This window comes from Malaclemys terrapin, chromosome 12, assembly GCF_027887155.1.
Source record: "Malaclemys terrapin pileata isolate rMalTer1 chromosome 12, rMalTer1.hap1, whole genome shotgun sequence".
Classification (NCBI taxonomy): Eukaryota; Metazoa; Chordata; order Testudines; family Emydidae; genus Malaclemys; species Malaclemys terrapin.
The window spans coordinates 48,116,488-48,140,255 of NC_071516.1; the positions used below are offsets into that span (position 1 = coordinate 48,116,488).

Genomic DNA, 23,768 nt, shown 5'->3' on the forward strand with positions numbered 1-23,768 from the left:
ATCCCACCTTGGACAGTGCACGCTCAAACCTCTCTCATTTTATCAAAGCAAATGAATCTGCACCAGCCCTTGTTAACCTGAGCAGAGATTCCCCAAACATGTCAACAAATCTGGGTTAGATAGAATCACTTAATAAACGTATTGGTTTTTTTAACCAATTCTGACCTTTTATGCCTGTATCACTTAAACTTTGTCATCAGTTAAAAGAATAAAAGATAAACATGCAATCTTATTGCTAAACCTTTGCCAAGCTAAGTAAACTTTGAAGAAAACAACTTTGCTCACCCCTTTGGCTGTTGCAGGCAGTTCCCAGTTCTGCATACACTGGCTGGATTCCCTCCCCAGCTGGTGACCAATCCATCCAGTTCCAGAGCTGGGAGAGGCGCGAGGTCACGGTCTGGATATTTAAGGGGACACCCCACTGTTCTAAAGTCCAGCTTGTACTCTGGGGGATGTCACACTACCTCCCAGCCTGAGTGAGCGTATTTTCACCAATATGATGGCTTCACAATCTAGATCCAAAATCACATCGTTAACAAACATACAATGTAAACAACGAGGAGTCCTTGTGGCAACTTAGAGACTAACAAATTTATTTGGGCTTAAGCTTCAGTGGGCTAAAACCCACTACATCAGATGCATGGACTGCAAAAACAAACAAACAAACAGTAAGCAGGTATAAAGCAGGTATACAGCACATGAAAAGATGGGAGTTGCCTTACCAAGTGGGGGGTCAGTGCTAACGAGGTCAATTCAATTAGGGTGGATGTGGCCCATTCCAGACAGTTGACAAGAAGGGGTGAGTATCAATAGAGGGAAAATTAGTTTTTGTAGTGACCCAGCCACTCCCAGTCTTTTTTCAGGCCTAATTTGATGGTATCAAATTTGCAAATTAATTCCAGTTCTGCAGTTTCTTGTTGAAGTCTGTTTTTGAAGTTTTTTTGTTGAAGAATGGTGACTTTTAAGTCTGTTATTGAGTGTCCAGGGGGTTTGAAGTGCTCTCCTACTGATTTTTGAATGTTACCATTCTTGATGTCTGATTTGTGTCCCTTTATTCTTTTGCATAGAGACTGTCCAGTTTGGCCAATGCACATGGCAGAGGGGCATTGCTGGCACATGATGGCATATATCACATTGGTAGATGTGCAGGTGAACTAGCCCTTGATGGTGGGGCTGACAGTCAATAATAGACTTAAAAGTCGCCATGCTTCAATTAAAAAATGCTGTCTTCTCTATGGGCTAAGTATGCTTGGGGGATGCCCACTTGATCAGGGGCCCATGGGTGAGATAGGTGATGGGGTGCCTAGTTAGAGAATTCCTCCAGTCCTTAGGTATAAATGAGGACACTGAGGAACGTAGCTTTGTCGGGACTGTGGCAGAGTTTTTTGCTGTCCGTCAATGGAACTTTAGGATACGTGTCTACACTGCAATAAAAAGATACAGGTCACGGAGTCTCAGAGTCTCGGTCAACGGACTCAGACTCACAGGCTGAAATAGCCGGGTAGATGTTCAGGCTTGGCCTGGAGCCAGGGCACTGAAAGCCCACACGAGGGGAGGTTCTCAGAGCCTGGGCTCCAACCCCAACCAGAACCTCTACAACAGCGATTTTTAACCCCATGAACCTGAGTCATTGACCTGGGCTCTGAAACTCCGTGTCAAGGGTTTTTTATTGTGGTGTTGACACAGGCTTAGGTGCCTAGCCGATTGTATGCACAGAAAGTTATGTATGTAGGGGATTTAGGCACCTGTAGGGCTAGGCATCAGCTGGGCAGGTGTTTTGTGAATGCCAGTGATGCCTAAAAGTTGGACGTTGGTGCCAATTTTTGCGTCACTGGCACCTAACATCATTTAAATCTAGGAGGGTTCAGCATCTAAGCACTTTTCAAAACCCCACTAGGTACCGAACTGCATTTTAGGCCCTTAGCTTTAGAAATCTGACCCTATTTATCTCCCTTAAGGTCATTGGAAAGTCCCATTCTCAATTCTTTGTGAATAACATTTGGTATTAGTCAAAACTCCCCAAAATGTATTTACATAATTACTTAGACAAAACAAGACAATCAACTACAGAAATCATAGAATGCAGTTCCCAGTCTTGCAAACACTTGTGCATAGGAGTGCTTTGTGCACATAAATCGTTCCAGTGAACGGACTAGGAGAACCACGGCCACCCAGTCACTCACATATACACGTGTTTACAGGAGTTTTCTGCTTTAGACTTTACCTGACACTCAGCCTGAGATTTTAAAGTCTGGTGATTGCTTGTTCAAATCTACTTTGGGGATGGGGGAGGTCAAAATCTCAAACTAACAGCACTAATTATGCTATACAAGACACTTTGTGAATTCTAACCCTGTATAATATAGTGGTTGCACTTACATTACTATTAACATGTAACTAAATTGTAAGTATGCTTTGTGAAATCTGTAATTAACTACTAAATTCACACAAATCAATGAGGAACTACCAGAGATAGCTGGAAAAAAACGAATGTTTTGTCAAAATTCGAAACATGACTTTGCAATTTGAAAATGGACTGATTTTTCATGTTTTCAAATTTCCTGAAGCAGGTTTTTTTTAAGTTTCTTGGGTTTTGAAAAATTGAAAACTTTAAAACTAAAATAGTACAATGGAGTATGAAGGGTAATTGAACACAGTTTAACCTCAATTGTGTGCTGATAAAAATCATACCTTTTCATTGCAACGAAAGAACTATGTTTTTTAAATCAACCCAACTCAAATGTGCCTAGAGCAGGGATCAGCAACCTTTGGCATGGGGCCCACCAGGGAAATCCGCTGGTGGGCCAGGATGGTTTGTTTACCTGCAGCGTCCGCAGGTTCGGCCGATCGCAGCTCCCACTGGCCACGGTTCGTTGCTCCAGGCCAATTGGGGTTGCGGGAAGCAGATCCCTTGGCTCACGCTGCTTCCCACAGCCCCCATTGGCCTGGAACAATGAACCGTGGCCAGGGGCAGCTGCGATCGGCCGAACCTGCGGACGCTGCAGGTAAACAAACCATCCTGGCCCATCAGCGGATTTCCCTGATGGGCTGCATGCCAAAGGTTGCTGACCCCTGGCCTAGAGTAATATGTAATTCTTTTGTTTATTTATTTATTTATTTTGGAAATTTAAAGAAAATAATGTTTTAAAATGTATAGCACAAGATCAAGAAATAAAGGAATTATGTATAGTCTTATTTCTAATATTCCAGCATTAACAATATAGTAATATGAAGAGTACAAAATAATTGGTTTATATAATATTTAATAGAAATATATAAATCACTAAAATTTGGCTTTTCAAGTAAGCCTAAGAGAATTAGGCACCAAAGCCAAGTACCCTTCAAAGGGATTTGCATGTCTAGCTCCCTTAGGCAGTTTAGAAACCTCAACTTTTGTTCATGTTGTATTTTTAACACCTTCAGGACATGCTGAAAAATGTTACAAAACTACTGGGTAAAAGCAGTGAAAAGGAATCATTGTTAATAAACATAGTAAATGCAACTGTAAAAATACACGCATGGAGCACACTATACATTTCACGTTTTATATAACCAACTCTTTACATAATCCAATTTCTATCTACAAGTACATTATCCCAGCCTTTGACATTTTAGATCCAAAATGCATTTTAAAAAAATAATGCTACTAGAAGCTCTGAATTTATTTGAGGCCAAAGTCACAAGTATTTCCCTTCAGGTATATAAAATGAAAATCCAAATCAATGGATTAAAAACACTGCTAAAATCTGCAAGATATTATCATGGTGAACACAATTCACAGATCCAAATCTTCAGAAGGTATAAATTAAAATTCCACCTTCATCTGATCCTTAGCCTCGCTCAGAACAGTAGGGAAACCTTGCTTATTGTGTTTGGGTTTAAATCTTAGTTCTTACAGCCCAGAGAATCCTAAATGTGTAGGGATTTCTTTTTCCTGTTTATCATTTTGCTCAGGGACTCTTTGAACTCTGTGTTTCGGATGGTATAGATGAAAGGGTCTAAAACTGGAACTAGGACTGTGTTGAGTAAGGAGACCACCTTGTTTATCCTAAAGGAAGAATGAGTTGAGGGTCTCATATACATAAATATCAGTGCCCCATAAAATATATTAACCACTGTCAGATGAGCAGCACAAGTAGAAAAGGCCTTTTTTTGGTCAGTGGAGGAAGGGATCTGGATGATAGTAGATATGATAAAGATGTATGATATCAACGTGAAAAGAAATGCACTGCCCTGCAGTATGACAGTTGTTATAAAACCTGTGAACTCTATGATGGATGTGTCAGCACAAGCCAGTTTCAGAAGTGGCCCAAGGTCACAATAGAAATGGTCAACTCGATTGTCTCTGCAGAACGGCAGGATCCACACTGGCAGCGAATGGAAGAAGATGAGCACAATTCCTCCAAGCCAACCTAGAAATGCTAAACGGAAACAGACTCTGCTAGTCATGATGGTGGCATGATGCAATGGTCGGCATATAGCCAAGTAGCGGTCGAAAGACATGGACATCAGGATGACCGACTCCGTAGTGCCCAGGGAGAAATGGAGAAAAACTTGAGCCATGCAACAGGAGAAACAGATGGTTGTTCTGTCCGAGAGTAGGTTGGCCAGCATCTTTGGGACCACAAGGGTCGTGCTCCAGATCTCCAACAAGGAGAGGTTACAGAGGAAGAAATACATCGGAGTGTGAAGTTTTTGATCAGTCCACACAACTGTGATGATGAGGCTGTTCCCCACAAGAGTTGAGAGATACATGAATAAAATGACACCAAAGAACATCATCTGCATTCCATGAAGATTGGGAAATCCCAAGAGAATGAACTCACTGATCATTGTACCATTGCCCATATTCTCTCTCTCTCTTTCTCTCTTTCTCTCTAATGGGAATAAGAAATTAAGAAACATTTTAGATTTTACTACAAAGTATTAGTCTCAATTTAGTTATTTCATAATATTCTTTGCTAGTCTTTTCTGATGAATTCCTAGGGATATCCCAACTTTTCTTTTTGGTACAGTTGTAAGGATAAATAAATGTAGTCTACTAGATCCATCCAAACTTGTGATCATTTCACTCATTTTCAATGCAGATGCGCCAGACTGAGTGAGAAATGAACTTGTATCCTAATTTGTGCCTTGAAGAGGGCAGCCTTCAATTCCTATGAGAAATATTTTGGTATTTTGCTGTTCTTTGGAGAAAGAAAAATCCTCATCAGGAAAACAAATATGTAATTAGTAAACGAAGAAGGGCTTAACCCTGCTGTCACCCATATAGTTAGACTTCCAGGCTTGGACTGGACCCCGGGCTCTAGGACCCTGTGAAGTGGGAGGATCTGAGAGCTAGGGCTGCAGCCCAAGCCCGGAAGTCGACACAGCAATGAAACAGCCCCGCAGCCGAGCCCCAAGAGACCAAGTCGGTTTGGCTTGCGCCAGCCACAGGTGGCTAGTTGCTGTGTAGACATACCCCACTCTTTCACATCTTGGATGAAATCTTGCAACTCTCTCACTTTTAGAAAAGAACCCAGGAAAACTGCCCCATATATACCACCTGTTTGTCAGCACGCAAGTCTGATGGCATCTCAGGAACCTGCATGTTGGCCCTTGTATTCAAGGAAGCTATGCTTGTTCCAATGACTTCCCATACGAGTATAAGACTCAGAGGATATTACTGTCACTTGTCAAGGAGTGCCTGAGGAAAAAGAGTGCTCAGAGATGGGAGCTGTGTCTAAGCAGAGGTACTAAAGCTTTTAGAGGGCAATAAGTTTTGAACGATTTGCAAACTGCCCCTTAGCTCAGCTTGGGACCAAGGGGCAGATAAGTGATGTCAATTGTATGTGGATCAGAGCTTAGATTTCCCATGTCAGCACCAAAAAGGGTTATTCCAATCTAAAAGCGACAGAACCGGATCATTGTACAGTGGGAGTGCTGTGGAACCCCTTAATCCAGCAACCTCCATTTTGCATCACAACCTCTACACCAGACGGCCTAGTGGCATCCCAATTTTCAAGCCATTATCCCTATGCACATGGGTTTTAGAGCAACTGGAATATTAAAGTCAGCTCCTAATTTGGGGTCTGTATCTAACGAACTCTCGACCCAAATAACCTCAGTCGACTAACACTAGACTACATTAAACGTTGCAGTTTGCAAAACAATCTAACTATTTATATGCACTTTAGAGCACTGTGAAAGATTGGCCCTTAAACCTGAAGCTTTGGTCCTACGACAAATCTTACAAAAAGAGCACCTTAGCTGAAGTAGGCAGCATGCACAAGATGTATTCTCAGAATGCTGCTGAGGTCTGGACCCAAACGTAGAAAACACGGGGTTAAACAGACACAATCTGTCTGTTGGAGCCAGCCAGTTACGCTGATGCAAGGCTGTCGGAAAACTCTCGGGTAAGCAAAGATGACCTAGTCCCGATGCCCATGTGCATGAGGCTTTCTCCTGCTTGTCAGCCTACCCCCAACAACATGTTACTTTCTCTGGACACCAACAGAGATCGGTCCCGAGTGCGTTGGTATTGTTTGTGGCAGGTAAGAGCTGTAATCTGAGCCCCAGATGTGAGCCAACAGAGTTACGACAACAGTAAAGTTTTTATGTCACATGGTATATTTGGGGGGGGGGGCATTGACTCGGGAAACCCTCTCATAAATTACTGTCAAATGTGGACCTTTAACCCTACCCAGGACCCCAGCAAGACCTGACAATTTTCAGCAGAATCTGAGTAGGCAACTGGAACTCTGAGCCCTCAGGACAAAGGGTTATTTAACTGTAAGCGAATCTCAACCATAAATAAAGCAGCGCTACATTTCCCCTGTAAGAGAGTGATGGAAATATCCCCTACAGCAGACAGCTACATTCATTGCCCAACTGCCTTTGACTTTTAAAGGGTGCCCAATTCCCCTGGCTGCCTTTGACAATCTCACACAGGCTACAGAACAAAACCATTCATGAGTTATCACCAGGAAGATATGTGCCAACACATTCCAGGAACTGGGATAATAATCAGAAATTCCAAAAGCTGTCCTTTGTCTTGCAGAAGAGAATAGAAGCTGGTGAAGAATGCCACCTGATCTACGATAAAAACATTTTCTAAACTGCTCGGTTCTATCGAAGTAGAACCTTATTCCACTGAAACTCAACTAGGGCCAGCTCTAGGTTTTTTGCCGCCCCAGGCAAAAAAAAAAAAAAAAAACCCTCCCAGAATGCCGCTTCTGGAACTGTGCTTCGTTTGCTGGTCCATAGAGCCGGTCCTAAACTCAACTTCACTATCCTTCAAAAATGTCAAAGTTTTACAAGGTTCAGTGAGTTTAACCCTGCCAATCTATAGATCACTGAACAAATGGATGCTCACCTCTCTTTTCTACTAACCTTTAGAATTAGTATTATATTCATATCAAAGGTAAAGGTTCAGAGATTTCAACCTTTCATACTTCTGTTCTTGTCTTTTCCTTGAAGTAATCATTTCTGGGTGAGACTAAACTTTTTGTATTGGTTTCTAGCATTGTTTCTTGACTAAAATCAAATATTGTTTGCTGGGAGTGACGGTTTTGTCTCTGCCTATGTCCCACCGGGAGTCCAATTTCTCCAACTGCCTACAGTTCCTCTTAATGAGGAGTTGCAAACTAGTGTCAAAGTTTCACTTGCTAATTAAAAATTTTATCAAACTTTTCACGTCTGAATTTTCGTTTCTCAATGAAGTCTATACAAGTTCTACTTGTGGATGTAATGCAGTTCCTCTCCAACCATGTACGTTTTTCTGTGAGTTCTTAAGCCCTGATTCTGCAAAGGAGTTAGGATGGGATTTTCAAAGGAGCTTAAGGAATCGAGGCATCCAGATCTCACTGCGTTTCAGTTAGAGTTGGGCACCTAACTCCTTTAGGCATGTTTGTCCCTTAGCTTTAAACAAAATTGAGTCCTTAGTCACAAGTATGGTCCTCTGGTCATGGAATACTGTGCCTTTAACTCAAGGGAGGTACCACTGCTAAAAAAACTGTTGTACAGTAAAATCCACAGATCCAGATTTTCAGATGGGATACACTGACATAATTCAACTGAGTTAGGCACTTTCAAAAGCGTGTCCAAACATTAGTTGTTCTGCTTGGATTGGTCACATTTTTTGGAGTCCACAGAATCCCAGTTGTTTAAGGATGTCTTTTTCTCCTCATGATTTTTCTCAACTCTGTGTTGCTGGGGGTACAGATGAAAGAATGTAAAAGTGGAGCTAACATTGAATTGAGCAGGAATACAACCTTCTTTATCCCTAATAAAGAATCAGTGAAAAGTAGGTCTGGAAGGACTCTGATTGGTCATCTAGGCCATGCCCAAGTGTTGAAGCAGGACTAAGTGTTTGTTGGAGCTCTGCATTGAAGGCTTTTAAGAGCAGGTTAAACAATTTCCCCAGGCAATTTGTTCAGTGCTTAACTAACCTTGTGTATGTAAGCGGGGGAATGGTCCCACTATTGTGGGGAACTTTCCTGGCTTCTGCACTACCCCGGTGAAGTGGGCTAGCGAAAGGATCTGAGTCCCCGCTCCCACTTCCTTTACCCAGAGGCTGCCTGACCTCAAGGACTCCCCTTCCACTCTCCTGTCTGGCAGAGTCCTCGTAACCCCAACAAGGCTGGGCCCAGGATTCCTGGGGGGCTCGACCCCCCAACCCTGCTGTGGTCACCTAGGACAGGGGCTAGGGTGTTCCCACTCCGGGGTACTCTCTCTGCACTGGGCACCTCCCTGACCCACTGATCATTTCATACAATTTAAAGCAAACACAAGTTGTTTAATTAACAATTAATTTTAAAGAAGAATAAGGATTAATGGGAAAGGTTAAAGGAAAACACATCACACTGCTCTGTGGCTGGGAACATCACAACCAGTGTCTCTGGAACGTCAGGGCAGTTCAGTCTGTTCCTTGTAGGTCCCAGGCTCCTTCTCAGGCCCTGTCTGTGCTGCAGAGACACTGTGGGTTGGACACTTGCTCCGGTGGTGGCCACACGCTCTCAGGCTCTAGGTGGCAGGACCCTTCTTCCCAGCGTTGCCCCCGCCCGGTCGGGGTTATGATCCCCCCTCCAAGTCTGGCCTGCAGGGCCTCTTGGCTGAGGCGTCTCCCTGCGCTGGGCCCACTGCCCAGGGTCCCCCTCGCTCCCCCCAGCTGCTCCCCGCACCCGGCTCCAGCTCCAGCCCCAGCCCCAGCCCCAGCTCCCAGCTCCAGCTCCACTTGGTCTCAGCCCGGCTGCTGCTGCTGCTGCTCAGCCGCCAGCTCCCTGGGCTGCTTGTCTGGCCCCTCTGGCTTTGGGGCTGCAGCTCTGCCCCCAGGACAGCTGGGCCCCTGCTCTCTCCTTAGCTTGGCCCCCCTCTGTCTGACCCAGGCAATTCGAACTCACAGGGAGGGCGGGACCCCCCTGGCCTCCTGACTCCCTGATTAGCTGCCCGCCCTGTTAATCAAGCTAACCTGGAGCATTGGCCTCTCCCCATTGTTCCTGGGGCCTGTCAGTCTCAGGGTCCTGATTTCCCATCGACCCCTCCCCTTTTACTGCTGGGAGCTAACAACCAAAACACCCCACTGAGTGTTAGTAAGGGGGCAACAGTCCCCTTACGTGTAGTTAGTACGTTTTTCCTAATATCCAACCTAAATCTCCCTTGCTGCAATTTATCACCCTTCTCTCTATAACAACCCTTTATGTATCTGAAGACTCTTATATCCTATCTCAGTCTTCTCCAGACTAAACAAACACATTTTTAAAAGCTTTCCTCATAGGTCAGGTTTTCTAGACCTATAATCATTTTTGCTGCTCTCCAGTGGACTTTCTCCAATTTGTCCATATCTTTCCCAACGTGTGGTGCCCAGAACTAGATACAATTCTCCAGCTGAAACCTTATTAGTGCTGGGTAAAGTGGAAGAATTACTGCTCATTTCTTGCTTACAACACTTTGGCTAATACATCCCAGAACAATGTTCCCTTTTTTTACAAGTGTTCCATTCTTGAGTCATATTTTGTTTGTGATCCAATATAACCCCACCAATCCTTTTCTGCCGTACTCCTTCCTACGTAGTCATTTCCTTCCTAAGTGGAGTACTTTGCATTTGTCCTTATTGAATGGCATTCTATTTATTTCAGGCCATTTTGCCAGTTTGTCAAGATTATTTTGATTTCTAATCCTGTTCTCCAAAGCACTTGCAACCCCTCCCACACTGGTATAATCCACAAACTTTATACGTATACTCTCTATGCCATTATCTAAATCATTTATGAAGATATTGAATAGTACTGGACCCAGGACAGAGCCCTGTGGGACCCCACTCAATATGCTCTTCCAGGTTGACTGTGAACTACTGATAACTACTCTCTGAGTATGGTTTTCCCAAGCGGTTGTGCACCCACCATATAGTAGGTTTATTGAGGCTATATTTCCCTAGTTTGTTTATGAGAACTATGTTTATGTTTATTTCCCTAGTTTGTTTAAGAGAATATCTAAAGCCTCATTATAGTCAATATATATCATATCTATTGCTTCCCCCTCCCTCCCCCCCGGCTAAAAGGCTATTAGGTTGGTTTGGGTTGAGGATCTCATGTACATAAAGATCACTGCTCTGTGAAATATATTGTCCACCATCAGATGAGTGACACAAGTAGAAAATTCTAGTTTATTGACACTTGTGGAAAGGATCTGAATGAAAGTAGATATTATAAGGATGCAAGATATGTTCAGTGTTGTTGTAGCCTTCTTGGTTCCAGGCTATCAGAGAGACATGGTGGGTAAGGTAATATTTTTGGACTAACATTTATGGGACCTGAGGAAAAGATCTGTGTAGCTCGAAAGTTTGTTTTGCTTACCAGCAGAAGTTGGTATTACTTATTAAAGATATTACTTCACTCACCTTGTCTCTCTAGCAATGTAAGATGTCAATGTCAATGTGAATGAGTTGCCCTGAAGAATGACGGTTACTCTAAAATTCATGAACTCTATTCTGGAGATGTCAGGCCAGTTTTAGAATGGGTCCAACACCACAACTGAAATGATCAGTACTGTTATCCCCAGTTGCTGTAAACCAATGTAGCCCCTTTTCTGATCTACACCCACTGAAATCTGGCTCATAGGATTAAAGTAGGAAAGACTGCCTTTTCCTGATACACTTTCAGTGCTTTTGGGGACCTTCTGCATAGACCAATGCATGCACATTTTTTCCTCACTATAAAAGGGTCAAATGTATTTCTCTCAGCCCATCTAAACCCTTTATAGTTATCGGAAGAGCAGAAATGCAAAGGCTGTGGGTGAGCTTCATGTTTAAAAATCCAGCTGCTTTCCTCACTGGCAAGTCATTTAGATGGAGGATAAGGCTCAGACCTATACCACCCCCACAGCCAGGCTACGATAGCCAAAAGGACGCAGACTTTCTTGGTCATGATGGTGCTGTAGTTCAGGGATTTGCATATAGTGATATAGTGGTCAAAGGACATGGCTGAATCAGGAACTCAGTGAGGCCCGGGAAGAAGTGAAAGAATGACTGCACCAGGCACCAATAAACACAGATGGTCATTCTGGCCACCAGAACGTCTCCAACATTTTGGGTACAATGACAGTGGTGTACCAGATCTCTAGGAAGGAAAGGTTGCTCAGGAAGAAATACATCAGGATCTGGAGATGCTGGTCAGCCCTCACGATTACAATGATGAGGCCATTCCCTGCTAGAGTTAGAACGTATATGAAGAAGACTTCTTTGAGAAGGTAACAGATTTTTTAGACAAAGGAAACGCAGTGGATCTAATTTACCTCGATTTCAGTAAGGCATTTGATACGGTTCCACATGGGGACTTATTAGCTGAATTGGAAAAGATGGGGATCAACATGAAAATTGAAAGGTGGATAAGGAACTGCTTAAAGGGGAGACTACAACGGGTCATACTGAAAGGTGAACTGTGAGGCTGGAAGGAGGTTACTAGTGGAGTTCCTCAGGGATCAGTTTTGGGACCAATCTTATTTAATCTTTTAATTACTGACCTTGTCACAAAAAATGGGAATGTGCTAATAAAGTTTACAGATGACACAAAGCTGGGAGGTATTGCCAATACAGAGAGGGACTGGGATAAGGAATCTGGAGTAATAGTAATAGGGTGAAATTTAATAGTGAAAAGTGCAAGGTCATGCATTTAGGGATTAATAACAAGAATTTTTGTTATAAACTGGGGACACATCACTTGGAAGTAACAGAGGAGGAGAAGGACCTCAGAGTATTGGTTGATCACAGGATGACTATGAGCCGCCAACGTGATATGGCTGTGACAAAAGGTAATGTGGTCTTGGGATGCATCAGGTGAGGTATTTCCAGTAGAGATAAGGAGGTGTTAGTACCGTTATACAAGGCACTGGTGAGACCTCATCTGGAACACTGGGTGCAGTTCTGGTCTCCCATGTTTAAGAAGGATGAATTCAAACTGGAACAGGTGCAGAGAAGGGCTACTAGGATGATCCGAGGAATGGAAAACCTGTCATATGAAAGGAGACTCAAAGAGCTTGGCTTGTTTAACCTAACCAAAAGAAGGCTGAGGGGAGATATGATTGCTCTTTATAAATATATCAGAGGGATAAATACCAGGGAGGGAGAGGAATTATTTAGGCTCAGTACCAGTGTGGACACAAGAACAAACGGATATAAGCTGGCCATCAGGAAGTTTAGACTTGAAATTAGATGAACGTTTCAGAGGAGTGACGTTCTGGAATAGCCTTCCAAGGGGAGCAGTGGAGGCAAAAGACATATCTGGCTTCAAAACTAAGCTTGATACATTTATGGAGGGGATGGTATGATGGGATAGCCTAATTTTGGCAATTAATTGATCTTTGACTATTAGAGGTAAATATGCCCAATGGCCTGTGATGGGATGTTAGATGGGGTGGGATCTGAGTTACTACAGAGAATTCTTTCCTGGGTGCTGGCTGGTGAGTCTTGCCCACATGCTCAGGGTTTAACTGATCGCCATATTTGGGGTTGGGAAGGAATTTTCCTCCAGGGCAGATTGGCAGAGGCCCTGGGTTTTTTTTGTTTTTTTTTTTGCCTTCCTCTGCAGCATGGGGTACGAGTGACTTGCTGGGGGATTCTCTGCACCTTGAAGTCTTTAAACCACAAGTTGAGGACTTCAATAGCTCAGACATAGGTCAGGGGTTTGTCACAGGAGTGGGTGGGTGAGATTCTGTAGTCTGCATTGTGCAGGAGGGCAGACTAGAAGATCATAATGGTTCCTTCTGACCTTAAAGTCTATGAGTCTATGAGTCTAAGATGATGAGAAATAGGACCATATGCCACCTCTGAAGGCTTGGGAAGCCCAGCATCATGAACTCACTGACGGATGAACCATTCTCCATACCTATGTTTATCAGAATAAAGAAAAGTAGGTTTATTATTTGGGTCTCTTAGGGGATGTCTACACTGCAATAAAAGACCCACAGCTGATTCACAGGTTTCATAGCCTGGGCTCCAGCCTGAAACTGACCATCTACACAGCAATGGTATAGTCCTGCAGGCTCGCCCCAGAATCAGCTGAGCCCGGTCTGAGACTCAGTGCCACGGGGTTATCTCAATGTTGACATACCGATAGATGGGTTAGAATTAGATACGGATCACACAGAGCAATGGCCACAAAGAATACAGAAAAAAACCAATATCTATCTGTCTGGATGGAGGGATAAATTCACTGGGTAACAGCCAGAAATGCTCCAGTTAGACTTAACTAAAAATTAAGAATATTTTATGCTACATTTTTTTCTGGAGTTTGTAGAGGATGGTTCTGAATTCCTTTCTGATTAGAAGTATAATAATATTTTTCAGATAACTGCATCTATTCTGATTTTTGTCTTTTCCTGTAGTAACACATTCAGGAACAACCTTGATCAGGAAAAATATTCTGTAATATCGTATACATTTTAAAAAAATAGTTATAATTTTTTAGGCTATTACGTTGAGGGCCACAAAAGGATAGATAGATAGATAGATAGATAGATAGATAGATAGATAGATAGATAGATAGATAGATAGAGGGGGTGGATGGGGATAGATAGATAGATAGATAGATAGATAGATAGATAGATAGATAGATAGATAGATTTGAAAATTCAGTATCTATCACGTTGCTACAATATAACTAAAGATTTGACTTACCTCCTCCAATGGCCAGTGACTGATTCATAAGATGAAGCTGGTATCTCCACATCTTTGCAGCAAAGGGGGAAAACCCTGTATGCTCTGAATCTAATCTATCTACCTTCTTTTATGTCCTGTCACTGTTGTATAAGAACTATTTTCTACTAAGGAAATAGGAATATTATAGTACGAATTTAAACCCAATAACACTGAGACTGGGGTGTTCATTGGCAGTGCTGTCACAAGAAGTGCAATAGATATTATTTTCTTTAAGCACAAATCAACACACGTAAATTTGAAAGGTATCAAAATACTGCAGAGCATTTTCTAAATTAAATATTTCTATTTTCTGTGTTTTGTTACTTGAAGTTTACAAGATGAGTTCTTAATGGAATCTATTCCATATGCACTTTTAGCCCCGTCATTCTTTATTCTTCTTTTCAAATTGTATTAAATGCAAGAAAATTTTATGGAAAGATATTGCTTGTCACCATCATTTCTTTCTCAAAATTAGCAGATAGGGAAGATCCTGAAACAAAAGCAATCTCTCTACTCTAAGTCATGTGTTTCATAGATCTGAAAGTAGTTGGAGTAGAAGTTAAGACTTGTTTATTATATCCTATTTTAGGGCCTGATCCAAAGTCAATTGAGTCAACAAAAAGACTCCCATAGATTTCAGAAAGCATTGGATCAAGCCCCACATAAGTATTCCCTCACTAGAAATAATTATTGTCTGTTTACACAGGACTCAATCCCTAGAGTTCCCAAAGCATTCCCCTTGGGAAGGATTTCAATAACATCAGCATTTGAATTGTTAGTCATTCATAAGCAATTAAGTCCACCATCCTGTCACTGTTTAGAAGTATGTTATGTTCTTATGTTCAGAAGTACATTGATCTTGTTCTGGCCCTCTACATCTGGGAGAATTTCACTCCTACTGTTATCTCAGCTGAACACAAAAGTTATTGCAAACTCATGTTCACCCTTTAAGGCCTAACCCAAAGCCCCCTCAAGTCAATGAAGAAACTCGGTGTTGGAAACAATGTGTGTAGCATCTAAAAGCCCCAGCTAGGTAAGAGTCCCATTGTGCTAGGCAAGGAGCAAATATTTTTCTCAGTATTTTCACCCTTTTATATCCCCTGCTTCTGTATGTGTTGAGTGCTTACACAAAGTCAGTAGGGGAGCTTCCTCTTTAAAAGTCAACCTCTTTTCTTCTCTGGATTGGTCACATCCAAACAGCACTGCAGTCACCTGCTTTTACAACGGAGAATACGAGTGTTCTGTTTTCTTGCAGAGAGTAACAAATATGAGGCATTTTTTTATTTATCTCTGCTTGACAGCTGCTTTCCAAGGTAAGGGGAGCATGGAGAGGACGGGAAGGTGGCTGAGGGTTACCAGGATGACGGGGATGCATCCAGATGTGTCAATATTCATTGTAACTTCCCTCCAGGTGGCCAATCACAGGTTCAGCTGGTCCAATCTGGGGCAGAAATTAAGAAGCCCGGAGATTCTCTCAAGATATCGTGTAAAACTTCAGGGTTCCCGCTAAGTCACTATTACATGAGCTGGCTCCGGCAGGCTCCCGGGAAAGGACTAGTGTGGGTTGGAAGAATTGACCTGGCAAATGGTGCTACCATCTACTCCCAGTCCTTTAAAGACAGATTGACCATCACCACCGATAACTCCATCAGCACCATGTACCTGCAACTCCGCAACCTGAGAGCAGAAGACACGGCTGTGTATTACTGTGCCAGACACACAGCGAGAGGAAACCCAGACATCGCCATGCAAAAACTGAGTGTGAGCAGGGCCGGCTCTAGGTTTTTTGCCACCCCAAGCAAAAAAATTTTGCCCATTCCCCCTTCCCCCCCCCCGCAATGTGGTTTTTTTTTGACTGTTTAAAATTTTTTAAAAAATGAAAATAGAGAATTTGCAATTAGTGAAATAAAACAATTTCCTACTAGTGCACTCATTTGATTTTAACAAAATCACAATTACAAACAATTTGGGTTCAACTATACACTGTAATGAAAAATATTAGTGTCTTCTGGTGCACCTAGTTTCTCATAAATTAAAAGAATTTATATGAACTTAATTTTTCTGGTTTTTATACTTGCGTAGTCTTTTAATAATTCAGTGAAATTTAAATTTTTTGCAATGGTACTTTCCATTGAAATTAATGTGAGTCCTGACAAAAGATTTTGAGACATGGTGGACCTCAAATAATTTTTTAGTAATTTCAGTTTTGAGAAACTGTGCTCACCAGAAGCCACTGATACTGGTAATGTTAAAAGAAGCAGACTTTTAAGGTAAATACATTATTCCTTCAATATTACCCGTGCACACATCTCACAAAGATTCTCACTCTTGACAAGTTACCAGCCTTGTGTAGATCCCGTCCACGTTCCACTTTGTGGGTAAGTGCCCTGTAAGACACATGTGGGGTGCAGTGAGTTTGTCAGGCCTGCGGTGACAGCTGTTTGTGAAGATCAGGGGGCCCTTTGCCAAGGGGTGCTGGCGTCACAGTGAGATTGGGGTGGCTGACAGTATGGGGCAGGGCGCTGAGGCTGGTGGGGCAGGTAACACTCACTGGGCTGGGGGGCAGGTGGTGCCGGGATGGGGCAAGGGCAGGTACCTGTCAGCCTCCAGTGCTCGGGTCACACCAGGGCCAGCAGCCTCTTCACCTCAGAGTCTCCCCCGCTTGCCCGGGGGCTGCTCCTCCTCTCGGGCTCCCGGCCGCTACCACTGCGGCCACCTGGGAGGATGCGGAGTGAGGGGCGCTGCCCCGGAGGAGACGCAAGGGGTTGGGCTCGGCTGGGGCCCACACCTGACGGCCGAGAGCAGCAGGAACCGGGCACTGCTTGCGGGGAGCCAGGCAGCCCGAGTCCAGGGCGGCGGCAGGGGCAGGCGGGGAGCGTAGCCCATCATGGGGCAGGAGAGACCGCGCTGCTGCTGCTGTTTCCCGGCCCTGACGCGGGGCGCAAAAGGAGATGCCTACAGCGGCTGCCCCCGTCACTCATGGAGCCGGAGTGCAGGGCCTGCAGCCTGGCCCCACCTGCGGCCCGCTGATAAGGGCCGGGCTGCGGCTTCCTGCTCATCGCCGCAACGCCAGGCCAGGAGCGAACCCAGCCCCCGGCCAGAGCCCCCTGCTACCCCTGCCTGGCTCACCCCTGGTGGCCTCCGCTCCCCCCGCTCAGCCCCGTGGGGAGGCAGCAGAGGCGGGAACGTGTAATATGGTACAAATACACCCCAGGGGTAAACCCCTCTCCGTGCTGGGCTTGGGTTGCTGCTTCCCCTGCCCCGTCCTGGCCCTTGTTCTCCTCTCAGGCTGAAAAAAAGGATGGCTGGAGTGCCGCCCCTGGAAATGTGCCGCCCCAAGCATGTGCTTGCTTGCTGGTGCCTAGAGCCGGTCCTGAGTGTGAGAGTAGCACTGAATCAGAGGCCTTAATTATGCTACAAAATTAAAAGTTCATTTCAAGCAAAAGCACTAGGGGTCAGTGCAGGATTATCACATATATAGCTGTCTGTTCTATTCTACTCTGCTAATCTCTATTCTATTCTATTCTATTCTATTACTGATCCATTCAGGACTTTGTCCCCTCATTTTTAAATATCTCCAGTTATGGGGATATCCACCACTCCTCTTGGGAGAGTATGTAACCCTACAAAACATCTCAATAGTAACTTGAAGACCTGTTTTTTTAATTGAAGTGAGCAAGAAGAAATTCAGATATGTGGAGAGAACATAACAGAATAAAGCCATATGATGTGAAAGGCTGCCACAAACTTCCTTCCTAAGAAAATCTTTAATAAGAATCCCTAACTCGTAAAGAGCACTTTTCAGATGAGATCTCAAATCACTAAACACTGTTTAATGTATTTAAACTCTTGGGCCTCCTGTGAGGTAGAGAAGTGTTGTCATCCCCCTTTCACAGTCAGAGAAGCTAAGTGATATACACAAAGTCACACATGAAGTCTGTGGGGGAACAGAAAATTGTACCTGTGTCTCCCAAGATCTTGGCAAGCACCCAACCCTAACCACTGGATGATCCTTCCTTTAGGTTGTGTTTTATTACAACCTGTGTGTCCTTAAACAAATAGTATCAGTGTAGTTAAAGAACTGATCTGAACAACCTACAAAGGCCTGGAGTAAATTCTCTATCGCTTGAAGTCAGCACTGGATGTTTTCTAAATGACACGGCTCTAAACCAAAAAGAAGTGATGGGCTTCCTGCCAAGATTACTGGGTGAGGTTCTTCGGCCTGTGTTATATAGGTGGTCACAAGATGATCACTTCTAGCCTTATAATCCCTGACTCTGAGAAGTGTATCTTACGCCATAACTTGTCCTATTGTGCTAGATTGTTCCTTAACCCCCTCCCCCAGGCACGTCACTCAGTAAAAGAGAGTGAGAACTCACTTACGACTCCATTTGTGCTCCCAAGACCTTGCATCCAAGAATCTTAACTTCATACCCCTTGAACTCAATTTGAGCCAGCTCAGGCCAGGGAAGGGAATGATTTACTGCTCTAATATTTCAGCAGAAAAAAGCCCACTCCAACCCCAGTAAAGTCAAAGGGAGTCCTTCCACTGACCCCAAAGGGAGTTTGATCAGTCTTTTTATGCCACAACCTGGGAAGGATAAATGTGAAAAATGTTGATCGAGAAGCCTATCTCTGAGACACAATGACCTCTGGGGCTATTCCTCTGTGGTAGAAGCCTCTTTTCAAGCACTGTCTAAATTAGGGATCCTGCCCTTTGCCCTAAAAGGCGCTGCTGAGGGGATGAGTGAATCCACCCCATGAGCAAGCCGAACAGAATCCGGGTCAGTGCCTTGCTACTTTTTATCCCTACCTGTTTCTGAAGGTTCGGAGTGTTTATGCAAAGTCAGCGGGCAGCTTCTTGTTTAAAAAGCCAAGCCCTTGTCCGCTCTGTGATAATCGCATTGAAAAACCAGGCCTGTCACCTCCTTTTACAGTGGAGAATATTAGCGCCTGGCTTCACGGCAGAGGATAATTATGAGGCATTTTTTAATTTACCTTTGCTTGATGGCGGCTTATGCCGGTAAACTGAAAACATGGGGAATTTATAGGAAACTGGGTTAATGGGGATGAATCTGGATTGTCAATATTTATTATTTAGCTTTCCTACAGGTGTCTAGTCAGAGGTTCAGCTGGTCCAATCTGGTGCAGAAATGAAGAAGCCCGGCGAGTCTGTGAAGCTATCCTGTAAAACCTCAGGGTTCACTTTCACTTTTGTGTACATGCATTGGGTCAGGCAGGCTCCCGGGAAAGGCCTGCTTTGGTTAGGATGGATTGACCCTGAAGATGGCTCTACCAGCTATTCCCAGTCATTTAAAGACAGAATCTCCATCACCGCAGATAATTCCATCAGCACCGTGTATCTGCAACTCCGCAGCCTGAGAGCAGAAGACGCGGCTGTGTACTACTGTGCTAGTCACACAGTGAGCAGAATCCAATTCATAGCCGTGCCAAAACTCTCAGTGCGAGGGCAGCACTGGATCACAGACTGTACGTCCGATGCTGCCCTTCCAGGCCATGTCTACTCTATTGCCATTGTAGGGCACTGTAGGGATAGCTGCTATCCATATTTCTATTCTGTTCTGTTCTATTCACATTCTTATGTGGTCAAGACTTCGTATCTCAAAATGTTACTTGTTCCTAATTATGTGGTATGCACCACTTCCCCTGAAATATCCCTGCACTCGAGAAACATGCCAACATATCATCGCACAGAGAGAAACATCTCACCAGGAAGATTTTACAAAATTCTACTGAACACGACTAAATGAATGAAAGAAAGAAAAACTGAAGGAATATTTAAGGTATATCCACATTTTGAGCTGTACATCTGCATTGCAAGGTAGAGGGGATGTATCCTCGCTAGTTCTGACTGAGCTCTTGTGCTAAACATAATTTGTAGCCATGGTGCGGGACGAGTCGTGGGATGCACTAACCGCGCTGAGTACGTACCTATCCAAAACGCTAGGCAAATATCTGAGGCAGCTAGTCCCTCCTCCCTCTTGCTTTGCCATGACTACATTCATTTTCAGCACGCTGGCTCAATCAGAGTCTGCCTCTTATCAGAAAAAGAAAAAAAAAGAAAATTAGTGTCAATTCAATATTTTTGTAAGTAGTTTATATATATATAGTGACAAAGTCAGGCCGGCCAGCTGCAAGAGGTTGTGGGACGGCAGATATGTAAGCTCTAGAACAGGGATCAGCAACCTTTGGTACGTGGCTCGTCAAGGTAAGCACCCTGTGGCAGGCCAGGGCGGTTTGTTTACCTTCTGCGTCGGCAGGTTTGGCCGATCACGGCTCCCAGTGGCCGCGGTTCGCTGCTCCAGGCCAATGGGGGCTGCTGGAAGTGGCGCAGGACGAGGGATGTGCTGGCTGCCGCTTCTCATAGCCCCCATTTGGCCTGGAGCAGTGAACCGCAGCCAGTGGGAGCCGTGATCGGCCGAACCTGCCGACGTGGCAGGTAAACAAACCGGCCCGGCCACCAGGGTGCTTACCCTGGCGAGCCGCATGCCAAAGGTTGCCAATCTCTGATCTAGAATGATAAAGGTCCTCTTCCCTATCAGCAGAGAAGGGGTTCCCACAGGTCAGTTATGATCAGCTGAGGAGGGATTACCTTGGCTCAATTAGGAACACCTGAATCCAATTAAGGGCTGCCTGAGACCATTTAAAGAGAGGGTTCTCTCCTCTGTGGAGAGAAAGGAGGAGAGAGAGAGGGGGAGACAAGCTGCTCCCAGGCTACTGGCAGCAGGGAAATAAGCGTCTCTAGGAGGAGAGGCTCCGTGCTCCTTCCCAGAGAGGAAACAGACACACCCCAGTCCCTGCTAGGGGAAGGACTGACTCCCCCGGGCAAAACAGAGGAGTATGCCCCGCCCCAGCGAGGAGGCAGGGGAAGGGACCTCCCTTTGTACTGGTGTCTAGTGAAATAGTTCCTCTGTGTGTTGGAGGATCCCCCTTAGACCTACCCTGAGGCTACCCAGAAAATACAGCCCGAGGAACACAGACGGGGGAGACAAAGACGGCCCCAGCGTGCAGACAGGGGTTGATTTACCCAATATAAAATTATGTATCAACTCATGTCATGAGTCTCAAACAAAATCCACAACCGATAAACTGAAACTTCCCTAAAGGATCTGCCCCCCTTCTTAGGAGTCGGCCATCCGCTCACTTTGTGAGTTCTGGAAATCTCGGCACACGTGTGAAAGTCATGATAAGACTGGAGGCCTTTCTGGAAGGTGTGTTTTAATCAAACACAGGTTACTGGGCTCAATGCAGGACAGGGCCGCCCAGAGGGGGGAGCTAGTGGGGCAATTTGCCCCAGGCCCTGGGCCCCTCAGGGGCCCCCACGAGAATATAGCATTCTATAGTATCGCAACTTTTTTTTATGGAAGGGGCCCCCAAAATTGCTTTGCCCCAGGCCCCCTGAATCCTCTGGGAGGCACTGATGCAGGAGCAGTGGATGAAAATCTGTGGCCGGTATAATACATAGGCTTGGCTGAATTCAGTTTTTACTTTTTGATTATATTGATGGTGGATATCAGTATTTATTTTTAAGCATTTTAAAATATAGAGATAGATTTAAACTTTCAGTTGAAAAAAATTGGATTTTAAGTATTTTTTTATGATTTTCATCCATTTATATTTTCACAGTTGTGAGAGATTATAAGTCGTCAGCTAACGAGAAGGTGAGAATCACTATTGAATGACAGTAGACGTCGAGATTCAAAAACGTAAAGCTTTACAACTGTTAAAACATGAATTGTCAATGTATGCAAAGGAAATATCTTTAAAATAAACTCTAAGCAGTTCTTAAGCGGTGTTTTTCTTACTTTGCCTCTCAGCAAATTTCAGTTTTTATTGAGGGAAATGTTTCTGGTTGGTTTCCGTGTGTGGGGTCAAAAGGACATTTGTCGACATTTACCTAGTTACACAGGAGGTGAGACGAGATGATCAGAGTGGTCCAGTGTGGCCTTGGACATATATTTTCCATTTCATAGATTCACAATCTCCTGTGGGCCGATCTGGGTGCAGCGGTATGGAGCCAGGGCTCCCCAATTGCATACTCCTTCCCCCGGGAAGTGGTGGAAAAGGAGGACTGGGGAGTGGCAGAGTCCTGCCTCCACTCCCCTGCTCAAAGGTCACTGTAACTGAGGTTAGGGACAGGGTGTTATTTAGTGCTGGTAATTTCCAGACGTAAAGGCCTGATCCAAACTCACTGAAGTCAGTGAGACTCCTTCTGGAACTGTCAGAAGAGGAACTGGATTAGAGCCTGTGTCACTACGCCCTGGGAAGAGGAACTGGATTAGAGCCTGTGTCGCTACGCCCTGGGAAGAGGAACTGGATTAGAGCCTGTGTCGCTACGCCCTGGGAAGAGGAACTGGATTAGAGCCTGTGTCGCTACGCCCTGGGAAGAGGAACTGGATTAGAGCCTGTGTCGCTACGCCCTGGGAAGAGAAAAGGAGCAAAGGAAGAGGTGTGACTCAGAACCGTATCACTGAGGCACAACGTCTCCTAGGGTTAGCCCTGGGCTAGTGCAGATCCTTTCCGGGTTGTGCCTAAAATAAAAGCCTGACTCATTGTTATCAGAGGCACCACTGGAGGGGTGAGCGACTCCCCCACACGAGCAGGCGGATCAGAATCTGGGCCCAAGTGTCCTGCTGCTTTTATCCCCCTCTGCTTCTGAAGGCGGTGAGTGTTTATGCAAAGTCTGTGGGGAGCTTCCTGTTTAAAAAGCCAAACTCTTTTCCCCTCTAGAATAACCACATCGAAACAGCGAGGCTGTGACCTGCTTTTACTGCTCAGAATATCGGTGTTTGGTTTGGCTGCAGAGGATAATAAATATGAGGCATATTTTAATGTATCTTTGCTTAATGGCAGCTTATCCAGGTAATTTGGGAACATGGAGAATTCAGAGGATGCTGGGACAATGGGGATAAATCTGGTGTTCCGATATTCATTATATGCCTTCCCTACAGGTGTCCAATCGGAGGTTCAGCTGGTCCAATCTGGGGCAGAAATTAAGAAGCCCGGCGAGTCTGTGAAAATACCCTGTAAAACCTCAGGCTTCACTCTCACTGACTACTATATGAGCTGGATCAGGCAGACTCCTGGGAAAGGACTGGTTTGGCTTGGAAGAATTGACCCTGAAGATGGTGATACTAGCTATGCCGACTCTGTGAAAGACAGAGTCACCATCTCAACTGATAACTCCATCAGCACCGTGTATCTGCAACTCCGCAGCCTGAGAACAGAAGACACGGCTGTGTATTACTGTGCAAGAGACACAGTGAGAGACAACTAGTTCTAGCTATGCAAAAACTCTCTGTGTGAGGGCAGCACTACTTCATATACTTCTGACCTAAGAAAATCTCTTAGGGTTATTTCTATTCCATCCCCACAAGGGTGCAGTGTAGACTCATCCCGTAGACACAGATACATTTTAGTTGGGTTTATATTAATTCAGGGGCTTGTCCTATAGTTTGATTGTTTTTTAATACTGATTAAGAAATTTAGGATTATGAGCATTGCAAGGGAATACCAACAAGGCAATTATACACGTATTGAACAACTAACAAACAGTAATAAGGACTATGTCTCTGTA

The 23,768-nt window shown here is 44.5% G+C and overlaps 1 protein-coding gene across 1 annotated transcript; it reads right to left on the reverse strand.

The window, feature by feature from the left end:
* Positions 1–3,909: 3,909 nt before the first annotated feature.
* Positions 3,910–4,848, reverse strand: LOC128846201 (olfactory receptor 6X1-like). Its single transcript, XM_054045231.1, has one exon. It carries the CDS (start codon positions 4,846–4,848, stop codon positions 3,910–3,912), a length of 939 nt encoding a protein of 312 aa, XP_053901206.1.
* Positions 4,849–23,768: the final 18,920 nt, after the last annotated feature.